The sequence below is a fragment of the Neovison vison genome, chromosome 11, assembly GCF_020171115.1.
Source record: "Neovison vison isolate M4711 chromosome 11, ASM_NN_V1, whole genome shotgun sequence".
Taxonomy (NCBI): domain Eukaryota; kingdom Metazoa; phylum Chordata; class Mammalia; order Carnivora; family Mustelidae; genus Neogale; species Neogale vison.
The window spans coordinates 142194443-142221205 of record NC_058101.1 but is presented as its reverse complement, the minus strand read 5'-3'; the positions used below and the strand labels follow the sequence as shown (position 1 = coordinate 142221205).

The window sequence follows — 26763 nt, the reverse complement described above, 5'->3', positions numbered from 1 at the left end:
ACAGTTGCCTATTCAAGCAGCCTACCTGAGAATTTGCACCAGAATCTTCTTTTTTGGTCTTGGGTGGTACCTTTGTGCCTATGTTTAAGGAAAAAAAAAAAAAAAAAGTTAAAACTTTAGATGTTGCTATTGGAAATGCAACAGATGTTGGAGAAAAACCACAGAGAGAGAATAAAAATTCTGGGACTCTAGATCAGTTTCTTCATGTCCTGGTTAACTCTGACCAGTACCATTCTCTCTGGGCTCGTTTTCTTTACTGAGAAGTGAAGGATACACACTAGTTATACTAGATAGTCTACTTCTGTTTCATAGTCTATGATTCTTTACAATTTCTGATATGAAGCAATTGCTAATTACCTAAAACACCAATGCCAGATCCTTGAGAGATTACCACAGTAATGGCTATCCCAATAATGATTATTATCATTTAAAAATAATTTTTCTTTCTACTTTAAAAAATATAAATTATTAAGCAGCTCAAGAATTATCCTATTATTTGGTTTAGCTGAATTAGGATAGAACATAATAAAAACCCATATTCTCCATACTCACTGAAAACATTTGTTCCAGAGATGGGATGGTCCTCCACAAGTTCTACAAAATTAAGGGGAAAAATCCCAGTTCTGTCTCGAAGTTCTCCTCTGGCCCATTCTTCACTCACATACTCTTTAAGAATAATAATTTCTCCCTCTGAGAAGCTTAACTCATCCTTCTGGTCTCCAGTATATTCAAACCGAGCGACACATCTTGGGCCCCTGAACAAAGAAGATCATGCTGTGGGTTAACCTAGAGAGTACTAACTTTCAAAATGCTTTAAAACTTTCACTCGGTCTTTCAATAAACATGTATTCTGTGTTTATTGTGGAACAAGATACACGAGGCATAATTTCTAAATTATATTTCTAAATGATATTTCTAAATGATAGTCCTTACTTTCTAGATATGAACCTATACTCTCAAAAAAGAGTAAAGAAAAAAGGCCAAAGTCAGGGTCACAGAGTACATGTAGAATTCCAAATAAGGATCGGGGGGGGGGGTCAGTCTACACTGGTCACCTTTTGGTCCCCTTTTACTTCATTGCATGTTTGTGTATGCCTGGGCCACAGTAATCCATGGCTGAATCCAAACCCTCTCAATCGGAGAGGGTTTAGGAGCTGAGTTTAGGAGCGCCCACCCTGAGAATCTCGGGACAAGACACAGAACTTCCGCGGCAGAAGGCAATGGGCATCAGCTGGGCAGAGGAGACCGCAACACGTGATGACTCATCCGTGAGTTGTCTATAGGGATACGTGGTCTTCACAACCAGGAAGTTGGAAGAAAACAGAAACTGGGCAAATTGTAACAAACGTAAACTTAATGTGGTTTCTTTAAAAGATGATTTCTGTAATCACCTTTAAAAAGGCTTCACTTCTGAGAATAAGAACAATCCTTCAATGATCTACAATTGTGACCAAAAAGAGGTAAAAGTAGAGATAAAACGGTGTCTCCAGAAGGCACGGTTTAATACCAAACCTTCGATTTAAGGCTTCAGAAAGGAAGTCTCAGTCGGAGACTTAGAAGCAACAGTCGCAGGAGACACAACTGCCTGAGGAGACAAGGTCGGTCCTGGCACCAATCAAAGTCTGATTTAAGTCCGGTCAATGGACCAACGGCTGCAAAAGCCCACTTTAAATTCAACCTGCTGACACAGAAAACACTGCTTAGAAATAGGAGACAAATTGAACCTGAGATAGAATTCAACTATTGTGACATCAGAAGTTTTCTTATTTGTGGTAACCTTTGCATTTATTTTCTGAAGTCCTTGGGGAGCATCTCCTTATGTATGACCTATTCAAAGACAGGTTTACAGTCTTCAGCAGGTAGTGAATTCTACTAATTTGCTCCTCTACTGGAACATAAAGTTGCAGTATGGCAGTGTTTTAAATCACAAAGGAGTTACGGTGGTGCATAAAAGGGTATATAAATTCACGGAAAGGTCTTTAGGCATAAAGGCAGACCCCTCCACCTTAACTCTTCCTTTACTTTCTTCTCATTCCTCTTAAAAACAAAACAATATAAAATGCCTAGCAGTTTTTGTGGGGTTCCTATTTCTATAAGGTTAAAGTATTTTCAGTGACTAAAATATCTAAATAGCCTGTTGGAAGACAGACAGAAGGCCCAAACAAAATGCATCGATAACGAACCTGTCTCTGCTCGAACTCAGGCCAGGCTGTGTGTGAAAAGCTGCAGGAGTTAGTCTGTGGCTGTCTGTCTGTCCTGCATGACATGGAGCATTGCTCCTGCCAGCTTCTATCGGCATGTCGCATTTATCAGAATTTTAATCCACTATGGCTTTTTATTTTTATTTATTCATTTATTTTTTAGAAGATTTTATTTATTTATTTGAGAGAGAATGAGAGAGAGAGAAAGCATGAGAAGCAGCAGGTCAGGGGGAGCCTGAGCAGAAGCCGAGCAGGGAGCCTGATGCGGGGCTAGAACCCCTGACTCCAGGATCATGGCCTGAGCCAAAGGTTGTCGCCCAACCAACTAAGCCACCCGGGCACCCATTATTCACTTATTTTCTAAAAAGATTTTATTACTAAGTGATCTTTACACCCAACATGGGGCTTGAACTTACAACCCTGAGATCAAGAGTCACATGCTCTTCCAACTGAGCCAGCCAGGCGCCCCCATCCCCCCACCACTAAGGCTTTTTAAACAAGTTTTCCTCATCATTACAAAGACACACTGAGAAGGTGAATAATCACACATGTGAAGTGTTTGAAGTTTGGTAATTCTTTATGACATAAATGCATGCCTCCTTTGCATTTTGTGCAAAAGAACACAAATCAAACTTACTTAACACAGTGAGATGAAACAGATTCTCTTTTCCCATTTCCTCCTTCAGGAACATCAACCTGTAAAGACAACGTCAAGGCAACAATTTTATGTTTTCAGATTTTAGTAAGATAAATGTAAGCCTAGGTAATTAGGAAATATGTGATTAAAATTAGCCAATTTACATAGGTATTAAGCTGATGAAGTTGTACCACAGGTGCTAAAAGGGAAGAAAACCAGAATTGGGGTTTTGAAAAAAAAAATATGTAACCTGGGCACCTGGGTGGCTCAGTGGGTTAAGCCGCTGCCTTCGGCTCAGGTCATGATCTCAGGGTCCTGGGATCGAGTCCCGCATCAGGCTCTCTGCTCTGCAGGGAGCCTGCTTCCTCCTCTCTCTCTCTCTGCCTGCCTCTCTGGCTACTTGTAATCTCTCTCTGTCAAATAAATAAATAAATAAAATCTTTAAAAAAAAAAAAATATGTAACCTGTCTTTCTGCAGTAGCCTTTTTTTGAATCGCCAATCAATCCTCTTTCTTGCTGGAATAAGCACACTGATACTGCTCTACAACGGACTCCGTTTTCTCTCTCCCACATCCTCTAAGTCGAAAGCTTCAGATGAGGAGGACTGAAGACAGAAACTAGGCAGCAAACACTCAGGCACCAGCCGGCCTATTTCAAAGCGTTAGTAGAATTCTGCCATACTTTCCTGACCCCCAAATAAAAATTTTAATCAAACTCGTGGATTCTCTCTCTTTTCCCCACTCTGGACCATTTTCTTTTCCTTCAGTGTGAGTGGGGAAGAAGTAAGGAGTGAGTATTCAGTGAGCGTCTATTAAATGGCAGGCACTTTACAGAATACCTTATTTTCAAGGCTCAGTAGAGCGGGGTTGTCATAAAATATTTGACCATAATGCACTATGCCTGAAAGCTACGTTAAGGTTTTCAGGTTTATTTAAAATAAATCAGCACCCTTCCCGATCAATTCTGAAAGTTCAAAAACAATTTTTTAAACTAGGAGGCTTCGAAGTGGCACTTATACCAATAAAGTGGCAGATTCGACGTGACTGATTTCACTGTGGTTACTGAGCTTTTTAAAGTACTGCCATATTGGGCAGAAGAAAAATAAGGAAGAGTGCTAAAACAAACATTATTCTTAATATTAATTTAGAGAGTGTGGTAAAGATTTCTCTAAAGAGTCAGGGCATATAGAGATATCTATCTATCTATATATACACTGCACAATTTTTAAGACCCTCATTTTGAATTCAAGAGACTCAAACTCATTTATCTTTGAAAAATACAGTTTTTTAAAAAAAGATTTTATTTACTCATTTGACAGAGAGAGATACACTCAGAGAGAGAATGAGCAGAGGGCGAAGCAGGCTCCCCAAAGAGCCAGGAGCCTGACATGGGGCTCGATCCCAGGACCCCGGGATCATGACCTGAGCTGAAGGCAGACTTTAATCATCTGAATCACCCAGGTGCCCCAGGTTTTCTGTTGTTTTTGTTTGTCTTGTTTCCTAGGTTTCTGATGTAATGGAAAATCCTTGGCTTTTTCCTCTTCAAATAAGCTGTTAATGCTCAACGACTTAAGTTAGCTTTATTGATATCTTCCGGTATCAGTAAGTTATATAAGGGACTGAGTCATACTCTTCCTATTGATATAAATGTTCAAGTGGCATTCTCATTTTCTGTACGTGTTTCACAGACATCTGGGCTTACTAGCACTGAGGGCTCTACAATATGGACTCACATACTGCAGGCTGGGAGGGTGTAAAAAATTCTGATACTTTAATTTTTCCCAATCAGATTTGAAGTTATTATGTGAAAAACCATGAATGGACCACTACCTCTAATTAAAGTACTTTTGTAACCCCAAACCTTTTTTTTCTTTTTTTTTTTTTTTTTTAAGATGAAAATAAATGGGAATGGAAAGAATGAAAGAAACCAAAATTGGTATGTAGTCCAAAGAAAGTAAGTGGCACCATAACCTCAGGGAAAATTCCTCTGGGACTACCTGGTACCATTTAACTGTTGTTTTCTAAAGTATCGTTTAGTGCCTACCCACCCCTCCAAGTTGGTTTGCCTGTTGACCTGCAGTCATTTCCCACCTTCGGATTTCAGACAGCACTGAGGCATTAAGTTGTACACTCCACATAATATAATAATAATTAATCATTATCTAGTTAAACAAAATTTTATTTTTCGAATTTTCCAATGCATTTTCCAGATGCATCAATGTTAGAACAGGAACAAGAATGTAAGAATCTAGGCTTCCGTCTTTTTCCAAACTGCAAGTTACACAGAATATATGACAAATTTAAATAAGCATTACCCACTTACAATTACTCTGACGTAGTTGGCAGGAAATATGCCAGTCTGGTTTCTACATCTCCCTCTATACCAATCTGGGTCTATTTTTTCTAGAAGATAAACAATTTCTCCAGAAGTGAGGTGCAAGTCATCAGTTTGCTCTGTAACATAAAATTATAATTACGTATATGATGAATTCTCTTGGTTGCAGATTTGATTAAAGCAGAGCACAAAGTAACATTTACTTCTGTCCACTGAGGCAGTATGTTCCAGTGATTCTGAGAACAGATTAGTTCAATCAAATTGATTTAAAAATATATTCTTTTGGGGGGGGATATTGTTATTATGAGCTTCCTCTTTAAAGACCAAATTAGATGCATTTACCATGCATTGATTGATAGGAAATGGTTAAAAAAAAATACTGTGCTCACCAACGGTTCCTACAGGGCCAATATAAATGTTTGCTGAATACATATTGAACAATGAAAGATTTTATAGACATAGTATAATATTCTTACTATTCTCAATCATGCTTAAAAATCATTTTAATCTCAAAATATTAACTAAGCAACTACTACAGCTCTTTAGCAAGCAAATGTACTACAGCTCTTTAGCAAGCAAATGTACTCACACTAAAATAAAGATCAGTCTACCAAGCAGATCAGAAGAGATGTTAAATAAATCAGGAGTTTATTTGTAGTCCTGTAATCTTAGATATAAAAGGTATCTAAAAATTTATTACAAAAATGTGTATTTTCATCTTGCAAATAATAGCTAAGTTATGTGTGCAAATTTTGCAGCTGTTAGGAGAAAATTATTTCACTTATTAAATTAGAACTAATCTCATTATAATTGCTAATTGGTATGCACTGTTTTTAAAGAGTTAAAAGTTTGCAGTTGGTAGGCAATTTGCTATTTGTTCATTGTAAGGAACCCTCCTCCTTTCTGCCTCCCCTCACTCTTTCTCTCTCACAGGGAGTTTCAAAGGCAAGGGAATGCAGCTAAGCTCTCTGGAATGGTTGGGTCCAATCGACCCTTCCTTGAAGGCAGGGCGATAGATAAAATGACCTTTCCAATTCAGAACTCCACTGGTACAGAATATGAAGATGTCCTTGAGAGGTTAGTTCAGGGAAGATGGCTGCCTGGTGATCCTAAGGCTCTAGCACCTGATTACTCATGTGCTTACCTGCTGGAAAATCATGAAGAACAACAGCATGAGGGGCACTACTGTCAACAGGCTTCTGGGCATGGTTCGGATCCTGAGGGAGAAAACAGGGCTGTGAATGAAGTGTGCAGGATGGATGCTGGATTTGCCAGTCACTCTGAGACCATTTTTTTTTCTCATTAGAATCCTCTTGACACAATTACATTCTGAGTACAAGATGCAAACCACAAAGCTGAGCCAAACAAGGGAATCATTATCAAGTTGAAAAGGCATGTGTCCTTGCCAAGGGAGGAGAGGAATCACTCAACTGTAATATCCCCCAGCACTTTTTTGAAACCAAGAGAGTAAAATAAAAGGGAATTAACTTTTTATCATCATTATTATTATTTTTTAAACTAGTACCATTCTTCTCCGAAGTAGTGGTTTTTGATCTGTGCACCTTGCCAAGGTTGCTTTTTCCTTAAATTACGATCAGTACTAAATTTCAACAGAGCCTTAAAAGTTGAATCTTCATTAAAATGGAAAAAGAAGAAAGCTCTGCAATTTATGCTCTTGCCTTTCATAATGAAAAGAGCTAATGACTTCCACACAAGTATAATTCACAAAAAGTAAAATCTATTTCATTTATTACCACTTAACAGAATGCTTTCTCTAATTTGAAGGCCAACACTACTTCCCATGCCTCGTCTGGATTTTCTATTTAATCTAAATGGTTTACTCAACAGTAATTCTAAGTAAATTAGCAAAGAGAATACAACACTCTCTACTCATGTAGCCAACTTCCTAGATTGGCTAGGGGAGAAGGTAAAGTTGAAGAGTGACATTTTCTCATTGGCAAGCAGTTGTTAGTTTAACACGAATTAGTTATCATCATCATCATCTAATCTGACTGAAAGATATTATTTGGAGTTGTAACTTCAAACTCTTCAATACTCACAAACTTGTGAACTGAATGTAGATTTATTACCTCATCTTTCAATCAAAATACCTCCCCCCCGAGGCATGCTATATTCTCTCAAGTTAGGTAAACATAAATACTAATTTGGGCCAAGACAGCTTACCAAAGTAACACTGATATTTTCTTGGAAGCTGCTCAGTGCTTTTCTCTAACTAAATGAGCATGATGGGAATTTCAGGAAAGGAGCTGTGAGGTATCTGCAGTCTGGAGGGGCTTTAAAAAATTCACTTAAGTTATTATAGGTATGTCTGTATGATTTTCATTTTTTTCTGATTAAAAAAGGAATGACTGTTCAGTGAATAGTGTCAGGCTAGATGGCTATCCATTGGGAAAAAAATGAAGTCAGAGGCTTACCCCACACCAAACACAAACAAGAATCTTCAAAGGGGCCCAACAATCTAAACATTACCAAGCCTGAGAGGGAAGATGAGGTGGGACAGTAACTTGAGCCTCCCAATTAGTTTCCCTTCTCCGCCTTCAATGCAAGGATTTCCCCAGCAATGAGGCCATGGACCTGGCCTGGCAGCTGAGGGGCAGAGAACAGGGTTGGCCACCAGGGGTCAGTACGACTCCAACCACGCCATCCGGGTGGGTATCTGGTAGGTATGAATATATTCCAAAGCTCTTCCTAATAGGACTATAAATGCTGACACAAATGAGTAATAAAAAATGCTAATATTCAGTGTTTACTCACTATGTGCTATTCACCAGGTTAAACACCTTAATATGCATTAATTAATTCTTTTAAGTTTTTTTTTAAGATTTTTTTATTTAATTTTTTTAAAAAAGATTTTATTTATTTATTTGACAGAGAGAAATCCCAAGTAGACGGAGAGGCAGGCAGAGAGAGAGAGAGAGGGAAGCAGGCTCCCTGCTGAGCCCAGAGCCCGATGCGGGACGCGATCCCAGGACCCTGAGATCATGACCTGAGCCGAAGGCAGCGGCTTAACCCACTGAGCCACCCAGGTGCCCAGTTCTTTTAAGTTTTTAAACATCTCTGAGATATCACTCATGGATCACAAAATTCACCCCTTTAAAGTGTACACAGTTTGAAAATTCACAGAACCGTGCAACTCTCAACAAAGTGAGAATTTAGACCATTTTTAGGTCTAAATTTAGACCATTTTTACCACTCCTCAAAGAAACCCTCTCTCGGTTAGCAGTCACTCCCCCTGCACCGTCCCCGTGGCCCTTAGGCAACCACTGGTTTACTGTCTGGATTTACTTCTTGTGGACTTTTTATAAAAATGGAATCATAAAATAAATCAATTCTAAAGAAACCTGTGTGGTGTTACCACAACTATTTCCCACATTTATTTATTTATTTATTTATTTATTTTTTAAGGATTTCATTTATTTTTTTGACAGACAGAGATCACAAGTAGGCAGAGAGGCAGGCAGAGAGAGAGGGGAAGGGAAGCAGGCTCCCTGCTGAGCAGAGAGCCCGACACGGGGCTCGATGCGGGGCTCGATCCCAGGACCCTGAGACCATGACCTGAGTTGAAGGCAGAGGCTTTAACCCACTGAGCCACCCAGGCACCCCCAATTTCCCACATTTAAAAAAAATGAAGGTAGAGGTTAAGAACGGCCTGGTGACGTACAGTGAACTGAAACCATGATCTGAGACACTCAACCTCAACTGATAATGTTCACAAAATATTTTCTGTTTACTAAGGTAGGGGAGAGTAGAACTCAGTTTTAGAAATCTTTACCTTAAAATTAGGCTTATAAGTAGGTAAATTTTGTTTTTCTGGAAAATGTAATGCTAAGCCATGAACCCAGAGTCTACAGGAGGCTTCATTTTGGTATCACGAGTAGTTGGCCAAAGGAAGCCGGGTGTCTTCAATTCTATGGTACAAGGGGAAGGAAGTAACATTTAAAGTGGAAAAAGCTGGGGTTCCTGGGTAGCTCAGTTGGGTGAGGGTCCTGGGGTCCTGGGACAGAACCCTACATTGAGGTCCCTGTTCAGCAGGCAGCCTGCTTTTCCCTCCCCCGCAACCCGCTCCTGCTCTCTCTTGCTATCTTCCTCTCTCAAATAAATATTTTAAAAAATAAAGTGGAAAAAACTTTGGACTGTTATAAAAGAATAACTTCTAATTTTTTTTTAGCTTTTCTTTTTTTCTCGAGGTAAGCTTTTTGGCAGTACAACTCCCACTGTTACCCATCGGTGCGTTCTGAGAGAGGAAGGACAGCTGGGACAGATGGATAATGCTGTATCAAAACAAAGGGAAAATGAGCAACAGGGGAACTCTACTATGCGGACTAAACTTAGAATTTCAGTATCCTAGCGGTGACTAGTTTCATACATATCTTCTCTGCTCTCTGAAATATCATCTCTTACGTTTCTTAGCAAACTTCAAAAGATAAACTGCCTTCTGGGAATAAAGAATTGGACTAGATTTTGAAAAAGCAGGACAAATGGCCAATCAAATAAACCCCCTTGTGTTAAGTGATAGGTGGCTATTATTTTTCATGTGTGCCACGTAAACTACCAGACAGTGAAAACTTAACGGGGTAACTTAAGAAGCTCTTTTACAAACAGACCTCTGTAAATCATTCGGTGCTACTTTTCTGGCGAAACAAATGACCTTCAACATGCACCGCATTCTCCCAGGCTCCGCAAATTTGTTAGGCCTACCCTGTGACTTGAGGTTGTTGGATTACATTTCATTTCATTATTCTGAGCTACGATGAGAGAAATGAGGCTTGCTCTAAGCTTCAATCTTACAGGGAAGTGCTTCTTAATGTCAGACTTAGCATTTATAGGGCCCCCTTAAAAATAATTATCCATTCTGGTAGAAAACTAATCTCTGGCACTTTGGTAAACATGTTTACATTATTTCAAAAATAAATAGCTCTCACAGTTGAAAATTAATGACGGAGTGGCCTCCTTGCTCTAAGTCATCATGAGATGAAGAAGGCTAAACACATGGTAGTCATTCTCTGTAGCAAAGTGATTAGCATGGCAGAGGCAAGTCTTTTAGAAGTAATTTATTCTTAAAATGAAATAAAATGCTACCGTCATTTTTAACTCTGGTTAAGATAAACGTGCTAATAAAAACCTGAGGATGAGATAAAATTAATAGTTCTATGAAATGTGCTGCCATGTGTGATACGAGGGCCGTACAGTATTAATTCCTTACATTTGGTCTGCTTCTAAGATGTTCATCAAGTGGGGTGATAATCTTTATCTGAGACAGGTGAACTCTGCCAGTATCTTCTCCCTTTTGGCATTCCAAGTAATTATTTTCTGCCTGCTTCAGCATCACAAGTACGTCCCCACGCTGTAAGGCACAATACCACACTCTGCAGCAATTATTATTTAATAAAACATTATTACTTTTTTCACATTTTAATCTTCAGAGCCTAAAGCATTTAATAACGTGTAAAGCAGTAACAGAGGCCACTGATTTTTTTTTTTAATCAGTCAGTAAAGAAAGAGCTCTACTTTACCTTACAGGAGAGTTCTCCAGGGTTTTGGGAGACAATGTCTTCATTGGCAATTCCATGAGGCACAGACAGCTTAAACACAAACCCACAAAAGGATTATTCGCCATCAAATGACCTCCTCCTAAGCTGCTGATAACATGGGAGATTTCACATGTGTGCAGACGTGCGCGGACAGTGCAACGTCTCCAGCAGCTCAGCTGTTTGGGTTCCTCAGGCTCTAGATCTGGTGGGGCCTGCCACTCGCATGGATCCCTCAACAGTCCCTGGGAAGGTGTAGTTGAGCCCACAGGATGGTGGCTTAAAAACGCAGCCCCAAGTTCCCTTTAACAACCACAACCTGCAAGTTCCGCTCTGCAGGACAAGGCCCACCGTGTCTCCTGGGCATCTGGATCAATGCTCAGCACCCAACCTCAAGCTCTGTCAAGACAGGGTCCTCAGTGGTTGTCTTCTAAAGGCTGACGGGGTGCTGGAGTCTCCTCTGTAGTGCTTGGCTGACTGATTCCATCTGCCTTGCATCTCATTTTCTCCTAATCTCTTCGACACCAAGTGTCTACTTAAACCTAGTTCACTGCCTGACCCCAGTCACTTCCTGGTCTACCCCACTGCTTTTCTATCTGCAGCCCACACTGGCCAGAGGACTCTGTTCCCGGCCTCTGGTAAATTCAGGTCCGTGAGTACAGATCAGAGGGCCTGTAAAATATAAAAGGCATACCCAGGAAATGTGAGCACACAAGCTCACTTCCAACAAGGATAAAGGAGGTTGCCTGGGCCCTTCACTCTTCACTCTTGAGTGAAGACTCAAGAGTGCAAGAACGTGTGACCCTGTAAGCCTGGGTTGGGTGGTGCTGATTCCCAGGATCTCTGTGAAGAGTCCCAGGCTCCTGAAGTAACCAGATTCCTGAGTAGCAATTTAATGAAAGGGTTGCCATGGAAAAAATGAGAGACTTAAAGAATCATTTCACAATGAGACACTTTACTACCATTTTTAATTTATTAACTTGAGACATCTAAATGTTTTATACAGTTATGCTAAGAACCATAAGCAAAATGCGGTTCTTCCTAAATGAGACTCTGAACATGGAATGGCCAAAACAAGTAGACTTTACAGCTAGTAACACTACTGTTGTAGTATGGTTTAATGGCTATGAGCACGGGCTCCGAGCCAGCTGACCTATGTTCAAATCTTGGCTCTACCATTAACTGGCCTTGTGATCCTGAAAAAATTCCTCAACCTTCCTGTGTCTTATTTTCCTCACTGGTACAACAGAGATCATTATAGTATTTACTTCACAGGGTTGGGTGATGAATAAATGAGTTATTTAAAAGGCATAAAGCGTTTCAAACAATATCTGGCTCATAGTAAGTACTTAATATATCAATCACTGTTTATTATTTTAAGTTAAAGAACATCTCTGGGTTTTGGCCATTAAAATTTCCTCAGTTTAAATGAAAATGAAAATGAATATACTACATCTTTCTTACCTATTTCTTATTTGTCTATACCCTTCCCTCAGAGGGACTAGAAAATCCTAAATGGCTTAAGGTAGAAACAGATTCTGGCATAATGATGGAAATGTAGAACATTGACTTATTAATTAGTATCCTTGTTAAAAATCACTGTCCTATAATTGTTTAAAAAGTGCGAACAGTTCTGTTCCCCTTCTTATTCGCTTTGCATTTTATCAGGCTAACTTGACCAAAGTAGAGACAGCACATCAGCTCTGTTTTCAAGCGTGGGGAATGGACAAATGTTTAAAGTCACACGGAAAAAAACCTTCAAGAGAACAGAATTAATACCTCAACGATCTCAGTTATCGATTAAAAACTTCTAACCGGTGACTGTTAAAGGGGCCATGATAATTAGGTTTAGAAAAGGGAAAAGTGAGGAAGAACGCACCCATCCTAAAGAGGGATTCCCTTCTATTGCAATCTGAATTTTAGTCTGTGGGCAAGGTAGCTGTAAGACACAAACTGTATCAAGTTATGAACTACAACATCTGTCAGAGCTACTCCCATCAGTATAACACACTGGGTCAGGTTTTTCAGTTTCTGTTTGGTCAAGCCAGACAGCAGGTTACAATCTCTGTCTGCCCTACTTCCTCTTCCTGCATTTCTTCTAATAAGGAAACCCCGCTGGAAAGACCTAGGTTTCACTCTGGCCTACTTATCTCAAGCCTTCTTGGCGCTCAAGGGGCAATTCCACATTTGTCTCATCATCTTTTTCTAAGGAATAACGCGTCTTTTATGTACTTCAGGACAAATCTCTTGACGAGAAACATTTTTAAAAGCTACATTTACCATGTATTTCCTGTAGAGAGGGTGTCCTGGTTTGGGGCGAGGGGGCAGCACCGGATCTTGAGTTCTAAATACTTGACTCTTGGCTTTTGAGAGTCCAGATGCCAAGTTACTTTGCTTTTTCTGAAGATCCATGTCAGAAGAAGACCGATTAAAAGGCAGTTTTCTACTGGATGCGCTGGTTGCAGAAAGTTTGGGGGGAGGTGGTCTCTCAGGGGCTCCCCTGTGAGGAGGTTGTCGAGCTGGTATCGCTTTTCCATTTACAGGTCTGAAATTCAATTTGGTAGCTCTAAGTCCGTGCTTGATCAATATTAGGGTCCTGGTTGACTCTTTCTTATTACACACACACACACACACACACACACACACGTTTTTGCTGGTGTAATATAATTTACTAAAACATGCAGGGTATGCGATTTTTGAGCAAATGACTGCTGCATTAAACATTATTAGAGGAAATGCCATGGTGCTCCAGCTTCCTCTTATCTTGCACTAGAGATTCATTAGTTTCAGACAAACAAGGCTTTACTATCATGAGTTCTCTAAGGCCCCATTTACTCTGAAACACACCATGATGACTTCAGAAGACTAAGCACTTTCTACCAAAGTCTCAGATGAGCGCTAATAATAAGGTATCAGGTGTATCTATGGGGTCTTCGACGTAATTACAAAAGGATCATCAAACTCCAATATTCGTGTTACAGGAATTATTATTAAAACCCAATTTAGATTAATATAAAGCAACCTAGTTCTGCAAATGGGGTTGGACAACTATTATTTTGAAAGCCTTCCCTTAACTCCTATGATAAAAATAATTTCCAACATGGGAACATCTTCCATTGCATCTTAGCTTTTTGTTCAAAGAGCCATGGAACTCAGGAGGGCAGGGAACCCCTGAGCTCATAAAGTCTGTCTCCTTTTGGAGATAGTTCCCAAATCCAGGCTAGTTCTCACAGCAGGAAGCTTGTGTGTGTGTGTGTGTGTGTGTGTGTGTGTGTGTACATACACATTCCAAAGGTGGAGTTGCTTTAGGTTCAGAAAGCAGTTTTGTTTATTTAATTGAGGAAAAGAAATAAAGATCCATGTCTGTGTTCTAGGAGTTGTGGGATTGTGTGAAAAGAAAGAAGGAGCAGAGATTCCTACAACCTGCCGTGGGAAGCAGATCAGAGGTTGGTTAGTGCTCTGGGTGAGTTTGTGAGTTCAATGCATCTCTAAAAGATCTAAGACCAACGACTCTCAGTTTTGTTTTGTTTTGTTTTGAAAGAACTTATTTATTTATCAGAGACAGATGGAGAGGGAGAGACCATGAAGGGGGCAGTGGGAGAAGCAGACTCCCTGCTGAGTGGGAGCACAATGCGGGGATCGATCCCAGGACCCCGAGATCATGACCCGAGCTGAAGGCAGATACTTAACTGACTAAGCCACCCAGGTGCCCCAACACTCAGTTTTGGTAACAGAAAAGAGAGTCTAGTCTTTGAATCATTAGTTTTTCTCTAATTTACCTTTTTTTAAAAAGTTTATTTATTTTTTTAATAATCTCTGTACCCAATATGGGGCTTGAACTCACGACCCTGAGATCAAAAGTCACATGCTCTTCTGAATGACCCAGCCAGACAGCCCTTTAATTTACTTTTTACAAGTTTTCCCACACTTTACTTACCTTGGTGGCAACCTTGGGGGTCCCCGCACAGAGCCTCCTGTTTGACCGGTGTGGTCAGATTCCTACAATTATCAGAGAATTCTTTTAAGTTAAGGTAAATTTGAAACAGAAGCTTGTCGAGAGGAATTATGGACAACTTGTTGGCTAGATCTCTAAGTGGAAATGTAGCTGAGTTATAGCCAGTAGTTTAGGAGTTTCTGGTCTTAAGCAATATTAACTCATTACTTGCTCCTACCTAAGTTTTCAAGTCCTAATATAAGTGAAAACAGAGAGGAGACCAGCAGGTGGAGCACAGTGCAACCAAGTGGACAACATGGTTATGCATGCAGCAGACCCACCACGTATGAAAGATGTTGCTGAAATCTTATATAGCAGCAATTTAAGCAGGCACTGTGGGGAATTAAAAAAATATATGGCCTCTATTTATCCCATGATAACACATAAAGTATGCACTACTCCTCGGTTTAAACATATAATAAGTGAGGTGGTGGTTAGTTTGTTTTGCTTCGAACAGGCAGATCTCACATCGCTGGATGGTTTATACTTTATGTGGTGGCTTTTCAACTGGGAGAAGGAGAACGCAGAAGAAGCTTAAGGGATGGCCTGAAAGCAAAGTATGTGAAGCAGAATAGAAAAGGCCCAAGAAAGAAGAGAGGGTAAAAGGGGATACCTGGAAAAAGAAAAGAGAGGTGGAGCAGGAATGTACGTGCCTAAGAGCAGAGGGGAAAAACTGGAAGCGTGGAGAACAACAGGGAGATTTCTTTAGGCTAAAGGAATCAAACCGTATTGTTTCAACAGGTTCTTCAAACGTGGTGCAGCCCAAGGACTGGAACATGAATACAATACAAAGGGAAAATGCTAGTCCTTTAAAATTACACTGCCCCCCCCCCTTTTTAAAGGGAGATTGAACTGTTGCTTGGGGTTCTTTGGGCTAGTTTAGACTGTTTTCCTCCTTCTCACCTGATAAATGAGTTAAAATTCACTTCCACAGTGTTTTAATTTGAACTGAATATTAACTTTTCCTTAAATACCAAATGATTAATTGCCAATAACTGCGATCATTTAAGTATGTTTCAAAATCCCATTTTTAAAAACAAATTAAGCTTGCCCTTAAAACCTGGTTTCACTAATGAGTTCAGTTAATGTAGTGAGGCGAGTCACCAGCACATAAACCCTGCAATATTCCAGTCTAATCCATGCCTTATAAATACACAGCTGCCCATTTCCCCCCACTGACGAATACTGCTATGACTTTGAAAAACTCACTCACATCTTTGGCCCTCTTTAAGATTAACAAACGAACAAACAGAAAAACCATCTAGTAGACAGGCAGGAACTCTTACTGTTTTTTTTTTTTTTTAATTACAGTTGTTAGGTAACTTAATAATTAAGGGCAAATTAAACAAATACATTCGGAGAAATCTGACGCAGTTATAGGGGATGTACTTTAGTAACAACCCGCCACAGAATCCTACGAGCTGCAATTTTCTCTCAGTGGTGTTCTGTTCATGGAGGATCTTAAGTATCTTTCGAGTTTCTCAAGTTTTTTGAGTTTCTCAAGTTTTCTAACTGAGAAAGTTTTAACTCAGGAGAAAAAAAACGGGGAGGGGACGGAGCGCCCTGACGGGCCAGGAACGGCTGGCACGCGGTGAAGGCACTGCTGTGTCCCGCATCCGCAGTGAATACTGAGAAGAGGGGAGGGGACTGTCCTCCTGCTCGCTGAGTCCAGCTTTGCGCCCCATTCTGCCAACAGTCTCTGGAAGATGACTGATTAGCGATTCCCTCCTTTCCAATATTCCGCACCTAACTGGAGCCTCTCTGCATCTGCTTTTTTGTAGTTTTTCTTTAGCTCTGACATCTCTGCACTTTGGCTTTTGATGTGTCTGGACAGGCGTTTTGGTTCCTGGAGACGTTGGTTTTTCTGCTTGTACTGTTCCTGCGGATGCCATCTTTTTGTTCATCGGCTTTGAAACGGCTTCTTACTTTCTAACATCAAAATAATCCCGCAGTTTTTTGCAGAACTTCAAAAGACCAGGGGGTAGTCTTGTCTGTCGGAACTACTGAGCAGCCTCCACGGATGCTCCTTCTGTTCTTTCTCCAGGAAGTGGGGCCACTCCTTCGCTCCGGAAGGCCGCGGCCAGCGTCTGCGCCAGCGTCTGCGCGGCCGCCCGGATTCCTCAACCACGCCAGGGGGCGCCTCCTGCCTCCTCCTGCACCGGCTGCAGCTTGCCTGAGGAGTCCCTGCGGCCAGCACGGGGCACACAGAAGCACCCGTTCCTAGTCCGGGGGCTCCGCATGGTCCTTCCCCTTGACTCGAGTGTGAGATTCTGTTAACAGTTCTCTTGTCCTAAGATGGGAAGTTCCCTGGCTCTCAAGGCAGGAGAAACAGTGGAGCGTTCTCGTCCTGCGCCTCGTCGGAAGACACGGCCGGCCAAGCCCAGGCCTATCCCCACCGGTAATTACACTGGTAAAACCATCTCTCTAGGTATCCTCCCCGATACCTGAAGGCTTTATGGTCTCTGGTTTACTATTCATTCAGTAATTCTCATTTTCAAACAAGGAATTTCTCGGGCATAGATCTGACTTCCTGGCCCTGGAATTGTGTGTGTGTGACTTTAGCCGGCTCCTGCCCCTTGCGGTCTGTTTCTTCTCTCTTCCTGCTCCAGACCCAGTACGTCTCTCACGGTATGGACTGATTAGAACACAGCACGGAATGCTCGGCCTTCCTTCGTAAACAGTGTAGGACAGGATTTTCCTGTTCACGTGAGGTACAGTTGTGATTACAGGACCTCTCCAGATGGTCTAGTTTATTCTAACTTCCTCTTCTTGTTTTTCTAAAATGTGGGAGTTGCTTCGTGGTCCGCTTAACACCAAATGTAATAATACCTAATACTTTAATAGAGCTTTATGGTTTACAAAAGCCCATTACACGACTTCCTGAATGAGGTATGTGCCTGCTCATCATCCTCTCACTCTCCTTTACAACCCTTTAGAGCAGAAGCCAGTAACCTTCTTAAGTAAATTTTCCTCCATGGAAATTTGGGATTCTCTCCTATTCAACAACCGTATTATAGGGACCCTATCATCCCCTTTTGGGCTTTCTGGGCCCAGTTTTAATAAAAATTTATTACCAAGTACTTTGAAAATGCAAATGATCACTAAATTTTAGTTCAGCCTACAGGAAAATCTCATTAACTTGATATTGGCTAATTCAATTTAATGTCTCCTTCAAAGAAATATCTTTTCACTAGATGATTAGATGGGTTTGCATGTCTAATAAGCATAGTTAATGCACAGAATAAAACTACTATGAAATTTGAACTGAAAATTTGGTTCAAAGGCATTAAGAATTTGTTCCTTAAAAATTTTTTTAATTTTTATTTTCTTATTGAAAAATTAATATATAACATTGTATTAGTTTCTGGTGTACAACACAATGATTTAATATTTATATACATTATATAATGGGCACTACAGTAAGTCTAGTTACCTACTCTCTGTCATCCATATGAAGTCATTACAGTATGTCTTCTTTGGAGAAGTATCTGCTCGTGTCTTCTGCCCATTTTTTGACTTAATTTTTTAGGGGTGTTGAGTTCCAGAAATTCTTTATAGATCTTGGATACCAGCCCTTTGTCTGTACTGTTATTTGGAAATATCTTCTCCCATTCTGTGGGTTGCCTCTTTGTTTTGTTGACTGTTTCCTTTGCTGTGCGGCAGCTTTTTATCTTGATGAAGTCCCAAAAATCCCTTTCGCTTTTGTTTCCCTTGCCCTTGGAGAGTGTCTTCAAAGAAGTTGCTGTGGCTGGGGAAGAGGCTGCTTGCCTTGAGGATTTTGATAGATTCCTGCCTCACTCTGAGATCGTTCATCCATTTAGAGTTTATCTTTGTGAATGGTGTAAGAGAATGGTCGAGTTTCATTCTTCTGCATGTGGCTGTCCAATTTTCCCAGCACCATTTATTGAGGAGACTATCTTTTTTTCCCACTGAATATTTTTCCTACTTTGTTGAAGGTTAGTAGCCCATAGAGTTGCAGGTCCATATCTGGGCTCTCTACTCTGTTCCCCAAAGTTGTTTGACTATTAATGACCATATTCCCTATGCTGCATACTACACCCCCATATCTTTATTTATTTTAAAAGCAGAAGATTGTACCTCTTAATCTTCTTCACCTATTTCATCTATCCTACCCCCCCCACCCTTCCACTTCCCCTCTGGCAACCTCAGTTTGTTTTCTCTATCTATGAGTCTGTTTCTATTTTGTTGTTTGTGTTGCTTTTTAGATCCCACATATAAATAAGTCATATAGTACATGTCTTTCTCGGCCTGACTTATTTCACTTAGCTTAATACCCTCTAAGTTCATCCATTTTGTCACAAATGGCAAGATTTCATCTTTTTTTGTGGCTGAGTAATATTTCATTGTACATAGACAGCACATCTTCTTTACCCATTCATCTATTGATGGACACTTAGGCTGCTCCCACATCTTTTTTTTTTCTTTTCTTTTTTATTTACTTGGCATAGAGATACACAATGAGAGAGAGAATACAAACAGGGGTAGTGGGAAAGGAGAGGCAGGCTTCCCGCCGAGCAGAGAGCCCCATTCGGAACTCGATCCCCAGACCCTGGAATCATGACCTGAGCTGAAAGCAGGCGCTATTAACAACTGAGCCACCCAGGAGCCCTGCTGCTTCCATATCTTGGCTACTGTAAATAACGCTGTGATGAACATAGGGGTACACACGTCTTTTTGAATTACTGTCTTCATTTTTTTTTTTTAGGTAACTACCTAGAAGTGAAATTGCTGGATCATATGGTAGTTCTGTTCCTAATTTTCTGAGGAACTTCTATACTGTTTTTCACAGTGGCTGCACAAATTTACCTGCCCACCAACAGTGCAAGAGGGTTACCTTTTCCCCACATCCTTGCCAATGCTTGTTAACAAACCTTAAAAGATAATCTATCATATGGGAATTAGAAACAGTATGGGGAAAAGGTATAGAGATTGAAAAAAAAAATATATATATATATATTTATTACTTGTTAACTACCACTGTTTCACAAGTACATGGTAAAGTACTATTTTTTATTTAAAAATTATTTTCCTTAAATTTCTTATGGTAATTATCTTAAAATTACGTCACTAGTTGGACATTTTAAATAAAACTGATGACTAAGTCTAATTCCACAAATATTAAAGGTTTTCAGAGATGTCAATAACTTCCTCATTATTAGTGCCATTTAAAAGACAATATAGGACAGCATAGCACAAATTATTTTATGATGAAGTACAATGAACTGGCCTAATTCTTTTGTTCTACAAGAATTTTAAAAATATTGAACAACAGGGGTGCCTGGATGGCTCAGTGGATTAAAGCCTCTGCTTTCCCCTTGGGTCATGATCCCAAGGTCCTGGGATCGAGCCCTGCTTCGGGCTCTCTGTTCAGCGGGGAGCCTGCCTCCCCCGCTTCTCTGCCTCCCTCTCTGCCTACTTGTGATCTCTCTGTCAAATAAATAAATAAAATCTTCAAAAAAAAATATTGAAGGGGCACCTGGGTGGCTCAGTGGGTTAAGCCGCTGCCTTCGGCTCAGGTCATGATCTCAGGGTCCTGGGATCGAGTCCCACATCGGGCTCTCTGCTCAGCAGGGAGCCTGCTTCCTCCTCTCTCTCTGCCTGCCTCTCTGCCTACTTGTGATCTCTCTCTGTCAAATAAATAAATAAAATCTTAAAAAAAAATATTGAATATCACATTAAATAAGTACTGGGGCTCAGAACTGGTTTGCAATAGAAGTCTTTATGTTACCAACAGTAAAATAATTCAGACATCGTAATTTAAAATTAGTAGCTTCGTCTTTGATCTAAGACAATTTATAAGGACAACTTACCAAGTTTCTAGTTCTGTCAACAGTACTGAGCTTTCCAGACACTGTACTGCAAGTATTTCCAATAGGTTTTTCAATAGGGAGAGGAGGTGGGCTTTGTGGATCCTCATGTAAACCTGGAAAAATAGCAGTAATTCATCAGTAATTTCTGGCCTTTGGGGATTCTGAAAGATGAAATGATTGCAGCTTGTTTCCTCAGGAAAAAGACCATCTTAAGAGAGCCACACAAAAAATGGACAGTGAAGTAAATGAGAAGGAGCTAGGAAGCCTCAGAAGACTGATGGGTTAGGAGACATCAGGCAGTTTTACTGAATGTTGTACAGAGTAAAAATAATACTGAATAAATAGTAGCAGTAGCAGCCCGCATTTTTGAGAACCCTTAGTGCGTCACGCACTAAGTTAAGGTCTTTTGTTCATATACATTTCTTCAACTGATATCTATGTGCTCTATCTGCACAGTTCCCTGGCTAGTCGTCACATGTGGTGATTTAAACTTATATCTTAAACAAAATTAAAAATTCAGTTCCTCGGCTGAACTAGCTACCTTCGCTCAGTGGCCAAGCGCTCACAGCCACATCTGGCTAGTGGTTACTATCATGGACAGCACCATCCTGGAACATTTCCATCTTTGCAGGAAGTCCTACTGGACAGCACTGAGCTACATAACAACTTACCTATTCTATAGATGAAGAAAGCAAAGCTGAGAAGACAATAAATAAGCCATTCAATGTCTTAATGCTAGTAATTGTCAGATCCAGGGTTTTGAACCCTAAAGCCTGTGCTACTGTAATATGGCATGTTGCTTCCTAATAAGTTGTGTAATCCAGACGTCCCCCTCCCCCAAATAATTAAATGTTTTCTAATTCATTAGCTCCAGATTAATGGACTTAATTGCCTTCATTTTAACAAATAGTATCTTTACATCCAAACTATATCCTTAAGTCAGTGATAGCATAGGCCCCTTAACATATTCTAAAAAGAAGAAAAAGATCAGATTTAATTAGTGACAGCTAATTAAACTCTGTGTGCAAAAACACTTGGAGAGAGGATGACTTAACATACTAAAGGAGGCTAAAGTCACCTTTCACACAAATTTAGACACTTAAAGGAGATGGGATTTTTTTTCCTTCTTTCAAATGAACACTCTCTACTCTCATTTCACATGAAACACCTATAAACAAGAGGATGATCTGTCAGGTTCCTATTTTATCTACCGGCAGGAAAACACTCTCTAAAGGAGGAAAATACCCAGGCCAGCTACTAGGAAACAACGAAAGAGAGACAGACAAGCATTCCTAGCGAGAAGCAGGTCTGCTCTGGAAATGAAGACACACAGCAACATTTCAACTCAGCTGCCATCTTGAAGACTCTCACTCTGGTACAGTTTTCTTATTCTTATAAAGAAATGATAAATCACACAGGATACTGTATTGCTGTGATGAACCATTAAGGGTACAAAGTCGTAATAACGTGAAAGTAGACAGGAGATACCTTACTGGCAGGATGGGACATAGGGATTATCAGGCATGGGTGTGTGGGCTAAGTGGAGAATTCCAATTTCAAATCATGTGGTCAGAGGAGGTCTCAATGAGAAAAGTGGCATTTGAACAAAGACCCGGAGGAGTGGTGAAGGAGGGAGCCATGCACCTATCTGGGAAAAGGACATCCTAGTTAGAAGAAACAAACCTCAAGGGGAAAGATCTGACAGGCTCAAAGAAGGCCAAGAAGTCTTGCACCGCAAAGCTTTCCTTTCTTCATCTGACCATTCCAAGTTCTTCCAACACCGAGGAAATTTTTTTTTCCTCCACAGCACATATGAATTGCTTAATAACTAAAATAATACAGTCCTGGGGAACTGGTTTTTAATAGAACTAATGCTCTAGAAACTGGCATGTCCGTTCTCTCACATACGGCAGTTAGAATCCAACTTTCGAACAGTTCCTGGAACTTTGTCAGAAAAATAAATAAAGGTGCTTTCTCAATACATCCACTACAGGATTCTAGGACTATGAATCCAATTTGTAAATATGCAGACAAGAATGAATGTAGCAGGCCTGGGACTGCTTATTCATAGAAAGGCCTGCTTCCAGGGTGGGTCCTTGCTGGCATCTGGGAATTTGGGAGTTGGGGAAGGTTCCCACCAGCCCCAGAACTGATAAAATGAAAAAATATGGTTGATGCTGAATACCTGATTTTCTTCTCAGAATCTAGAATTTTAGAATGTGCCCAAATTCCCAGAGGTGCCTACGTGACCAACCCCTAATAAAAAACACTGGGTATTGAGTGTCTAATGAGCTTCCTCGGCTGACAACATTTCACCTGTGTTGTCACAACTGGATCCTGGGGGAGTTCAGCAGAGCCTTTGTGATTCCCCTGGGAGACAACACCTAGAAGCCCGTGCCAGGTTTCCTCCAGACTCTGCCCAATGCACCGTTTCCTGTTGCTGATTTTGTTTTGTATACTTTTGCTGTAATAAATCACAGCTGTGAACATAATGCTAAGTCCTGCCAGTCCTCCTAGGGATTGTCAAACCCGGGGTTTTGGGGGACCCTGGTGCAACAGGAGAATAAACTTAAATGTAAAAACTGTATTACTTAAAACCTACATGAGCGTCAGGCAATATTTATGCTCACTGTATTTCACTGTGCCTGTTAAAATCCAGAATACATTTTAACAAGGTAACAGCAAGCAGACAAACAACCCACTGAACTATCATCTGGGAGACTTACATAGCCCACTTATTTGCGGGCTATCTAATGCTGTCAAAAGAAATATACCACCAGTTCTTTAACCTACCACATAACCTCCTAAGAAGCAAGAACCCACCAGAATTTGGTACCCTTGACTTTTTCTCCTCCGCATTCTTCATAGTCATTGTTTAATCTTCTATGTGGCTTAGAACCATCAATTAATAAAAAAACACTCAAAACACCAAAAACAGTATGATCCTTCTGGGTAGTTTTTTTTTACAGAAAAACCAAACCCCTGAACTAAAGGGGTTCCATGGCATTCTAGAGTATGCCTGGAGAATAGGCTGGGGATGTTACAGACCAGTGAAGGACGGGGACACTTGATCTGCTACCAGGAGCAACGGAGTGGCAGGATCTCCTACTGGCTAGAGGCAAGGATGCATCTGGACCATGCAAAGGCACTGAATGAAATGAAATGAGAGCAGACGCTCCCGGCAAAAACTGCGTGATCGCCCCGATCAACGCCAGGAACCGCTTTGGAAATCAGTGCACAAGCACGTGCGCACACATGTACACACACCTTTACACAACTTTTAACCATCTCCAGGGTCTAAAATAAATGCGCCTGGCCTTCTTGGCTTCTCTCTTACAATAATTTCTTTGCAGTCCTTATAAAAGCTCACAGGAAATATCATTTATTGTACCATTAAAAAAATCAAGGCAAATAATATCAAAATGGAAAGTTACACTGATTTTTTAAAATGTTAGACATTATTATGTCTTCATAATTCTTGGTTACTGCTCTTCATATAATTCATACATACTTAGACTATGGTATCCAGGCAGACACACACAACGTTATTTGCTATCACTTTCAATCAGAATTGACATGTGAACAATGTGAGGGTTAGAGGTGCTAATACCCTGGTGCAGCCAAAAATCCGTAAGTATCTTCTTCTCCTAAAGATACTATTTATTTGACAGAGCCCAAGTCGGGAAAGGGCAGAGAGAGAGGGAGAAACTGACTACCTGTTGAGCAAAGAGCCTGATGTGGGGTCCAATTCCAGGACCCTGGGATCACAACCTGAGCCAAAGGCGGACACTTAACCAACTGAGCCACCCAGGCACCCCCAATATGTAACTTCTGATTCTCCCAAAACTTAACTATTAACAGCCTACTGATACCATAAATAGCCAATGAACACAGATTTTGTATGTTATATACATGACATACTGTATTCTTATAACACTGTAAGCTAGAGAAAAGAAAATGTTATTAAGAAAACCATAAAGAGGGGCACCTGGGCAGCTCAGTTGGTCGAGTGTCTGCCTTCGGCTCGGGTCATGATCTCAGGGCCCTGGGATTGAACCCCACATCGGGCTCTCTGCTCAGCAGGAAGCCTGTTTCTCCCTCTCCCTCTGCCACTAGCAACCACCACTTGAGCTTGCTCTCTCTCTCAAATAAATAAAATCTTTAAAAAGAAAAATAAGAAACCATAAAGAAAATACCTTTATAGTACTATACTGTAAAAAGTCTGCATATAAGTGGACGCACACAGTTCATATCTGTGTTGTTCAAGGGTCAACTGTACTTTCCCACCATCTTTACCCAAGGCACTAACAAGATACTACAATTTTTCTGAGTTCAGTTTCCTTCTACTCTCTGCCTCAAAACCATGGTATAGATAAATGAAATCCATATTTACTGTACCAACTGTCTAAAGAACTGTGAAAAAAGAACTTGTTTTCAAATATCCTTTGACTGTAAATAGCAAATGGCCGATCACACATAATTTCAAAAGCAGACATTGACAAATTAGTATTATATTTCTCCTAGGCTCTGAGAAGCAAAGAAAGAAGGCCGGTTAGTGCTTACATTTTCCTGGTTTGGCTGGAATTCGAATCACAGTGGGCTTCCTGGTGGGTGCTGGTTGAACTGCTCGTTCCTTTGTTGGTTCTGTTTTTATGGGGAGCTGAAAGGGATCTAATGAAAAACACAGTTTATTTTGCATGTTTTAGTTAACACGGACTCAAAACAAAAAATCTCATTCATAATTAAAGAGTCATATTTTCATGCCCCAGGGAAAACTATTCATGGATAAACAAAATCTCAGTTTGCAGAGACAAAAACAAAGTCGGAGCTCATGAAAGGAAATAAGTTGGTGCTCTGTAAATAATTCATGTGGCTTTTCTTCCTCTCTGATGAGAGATATCCAGGACAATCTTGAATTATGTAGAAGCTATCTTCCACGGGAGTACAATCATTTCATAAGTGTCGCCTGAAAATGAGGGGCAATTGAAAGAGGAGCCAATTGCCCCTCTGCTGGGAGGCCTCCTAGATCCCCCAGGCAAGAGGTCTCTTCTCCCCCACACTCCTGCGCCTGGACTGGAAAACTGATGCACAGGGCTCACCAAGGGCCCTCATCCTGCCCAGCACCGTGCCTGGCACAGGGCAGGTACCCAGCGGAGGAACACCAGTCGCTCAGTCAAACCACACTTCAGTCAACATGAAAATGGAAAGTGTTTTATCCTGGAGATAAAATCAAACATCTTCCTTCAAATATTTAATTTGGGGGCAAGGACACCGGGCTGGGCACTTCTCCATTTAACGGATTCATTTAAAACTGACAATACAGGGACGCCTGGGTGGCTCAGTTGGTTGGACGACTGCCTTCGGCTCAGGTCATGATCCCGGAGTCCTGGGATCGGGTCCCGCATCGGCCTCCCAGCTCCATGCAGAGTCTGCTTCTCCCTCTGACCTTGTCCTTGCTCATGCTCTCTCTCACTGTCTCTCTCTCAAATAAATAAATAAAATCTTAAAAAAAAAAAATTGACAATACATGTTCAAAAAAAGTATTTTAAACAAAGACATAATTACCAAACTTTTTTTTTTTTTTTTTTAGCTGAAAGAAATAGTCTTTTTTTTTTCTTTAATGTAAATATTCTTTTCAGTACTTTGGGGAAATGACCATACAATTTCTTAAAGATGAGAAATCTAAAAATACTACATCAGCAAAAATAAAATAAATGCTGTATAATGGATACTCTGTGCAGCACACAGACTCTCCTGAGCTGCCTCTGCCTTTAATTCTACAAGAGGCTGTAATTCTGTACCTGTTCTACACTCTTCACTATAGGGAGATACTCCCTGTAAAAACAACATACACCATAGCTCCTGTGATGAACAGCGTTCATATTCTGCCGATTATGAGCTCTAGTTCCAGAAGCACCTTCTGCTGACCAGCTATTTTCAGGACACATGAAGAGCTGGGCTAAGGATAAGGAGGCTGTCCAGCCCTCCGATACCTGACCTTCCCTTGCCCCGCAGCTCGCAGGCAACCCTACCATTATCCATGCCACCAAAGGCATCATCGCTCACTCACCAGCCACCTGCTCCCATGTGAATGTCTACCACGTGCCAGGAACAGTGATAGGTGGGGAGATACTGTGGTAAAGTACGATCCCATTTTATTATCTACCACCTAGGAATGGCCCTCAAGTGGCGTGCCAGGTAGAACAATTACTACTAG

The 26763-nt window shown here is 40.7% G+C and overlaps 1 protein-coding gene across 6 annotated transcripts in view; it reads right to left on the bottom strand.

Annotated features, from left to right (window-relative positions):
- The window catches only part of SH3D19 (SH3 domain containing 19), a 179796-nt gene that overhangs the window by 8826 nt on the left and 144207 nt on the right, over positions 1-26763 (bottom strand). For 5 of the 6 annotated variants that reach the window (XM_044224873.1, XM_044224875.1, XM_044224874.1 and 2 more), the window contains 11 exons: positions 25110-25217; positions 20547-20659; positions 14659-14720; positions 13002-13266; positions 10707-10775; positions 10397-10537; positions 6317-6389; positions 5161-5291; positions 2839-2897; positions 553-755; positions 26-78 (listed from right to left, as the gene is read on the bottom strand). In XM_044224873.1, coding sequence (XP_044080808.1) covers positions 26-78; positions 553-755; positions 2839-2897; positions 5161-5291; positions 6317-6389; positions 10397-10537; positions 10707-10775; positions 13002-13266; positions 14659-14720; positions 20547-20659; positions 25110-25217 — 1277 coding nt within the window. The remainder of the gene's footprint in view (positions 1-25; positions 79-552; positions 756-2838; positions 2898-5160; positions 5292-6316; positions 6390-10396; positions 10538-10706; positions 10776-13001; positions 13267-14658; positions 14721-20546; positions 20660-25109; positions 25218-26763) is intronic. The other variant, XM_044224876.1, reaches the window with a different exon arrangement.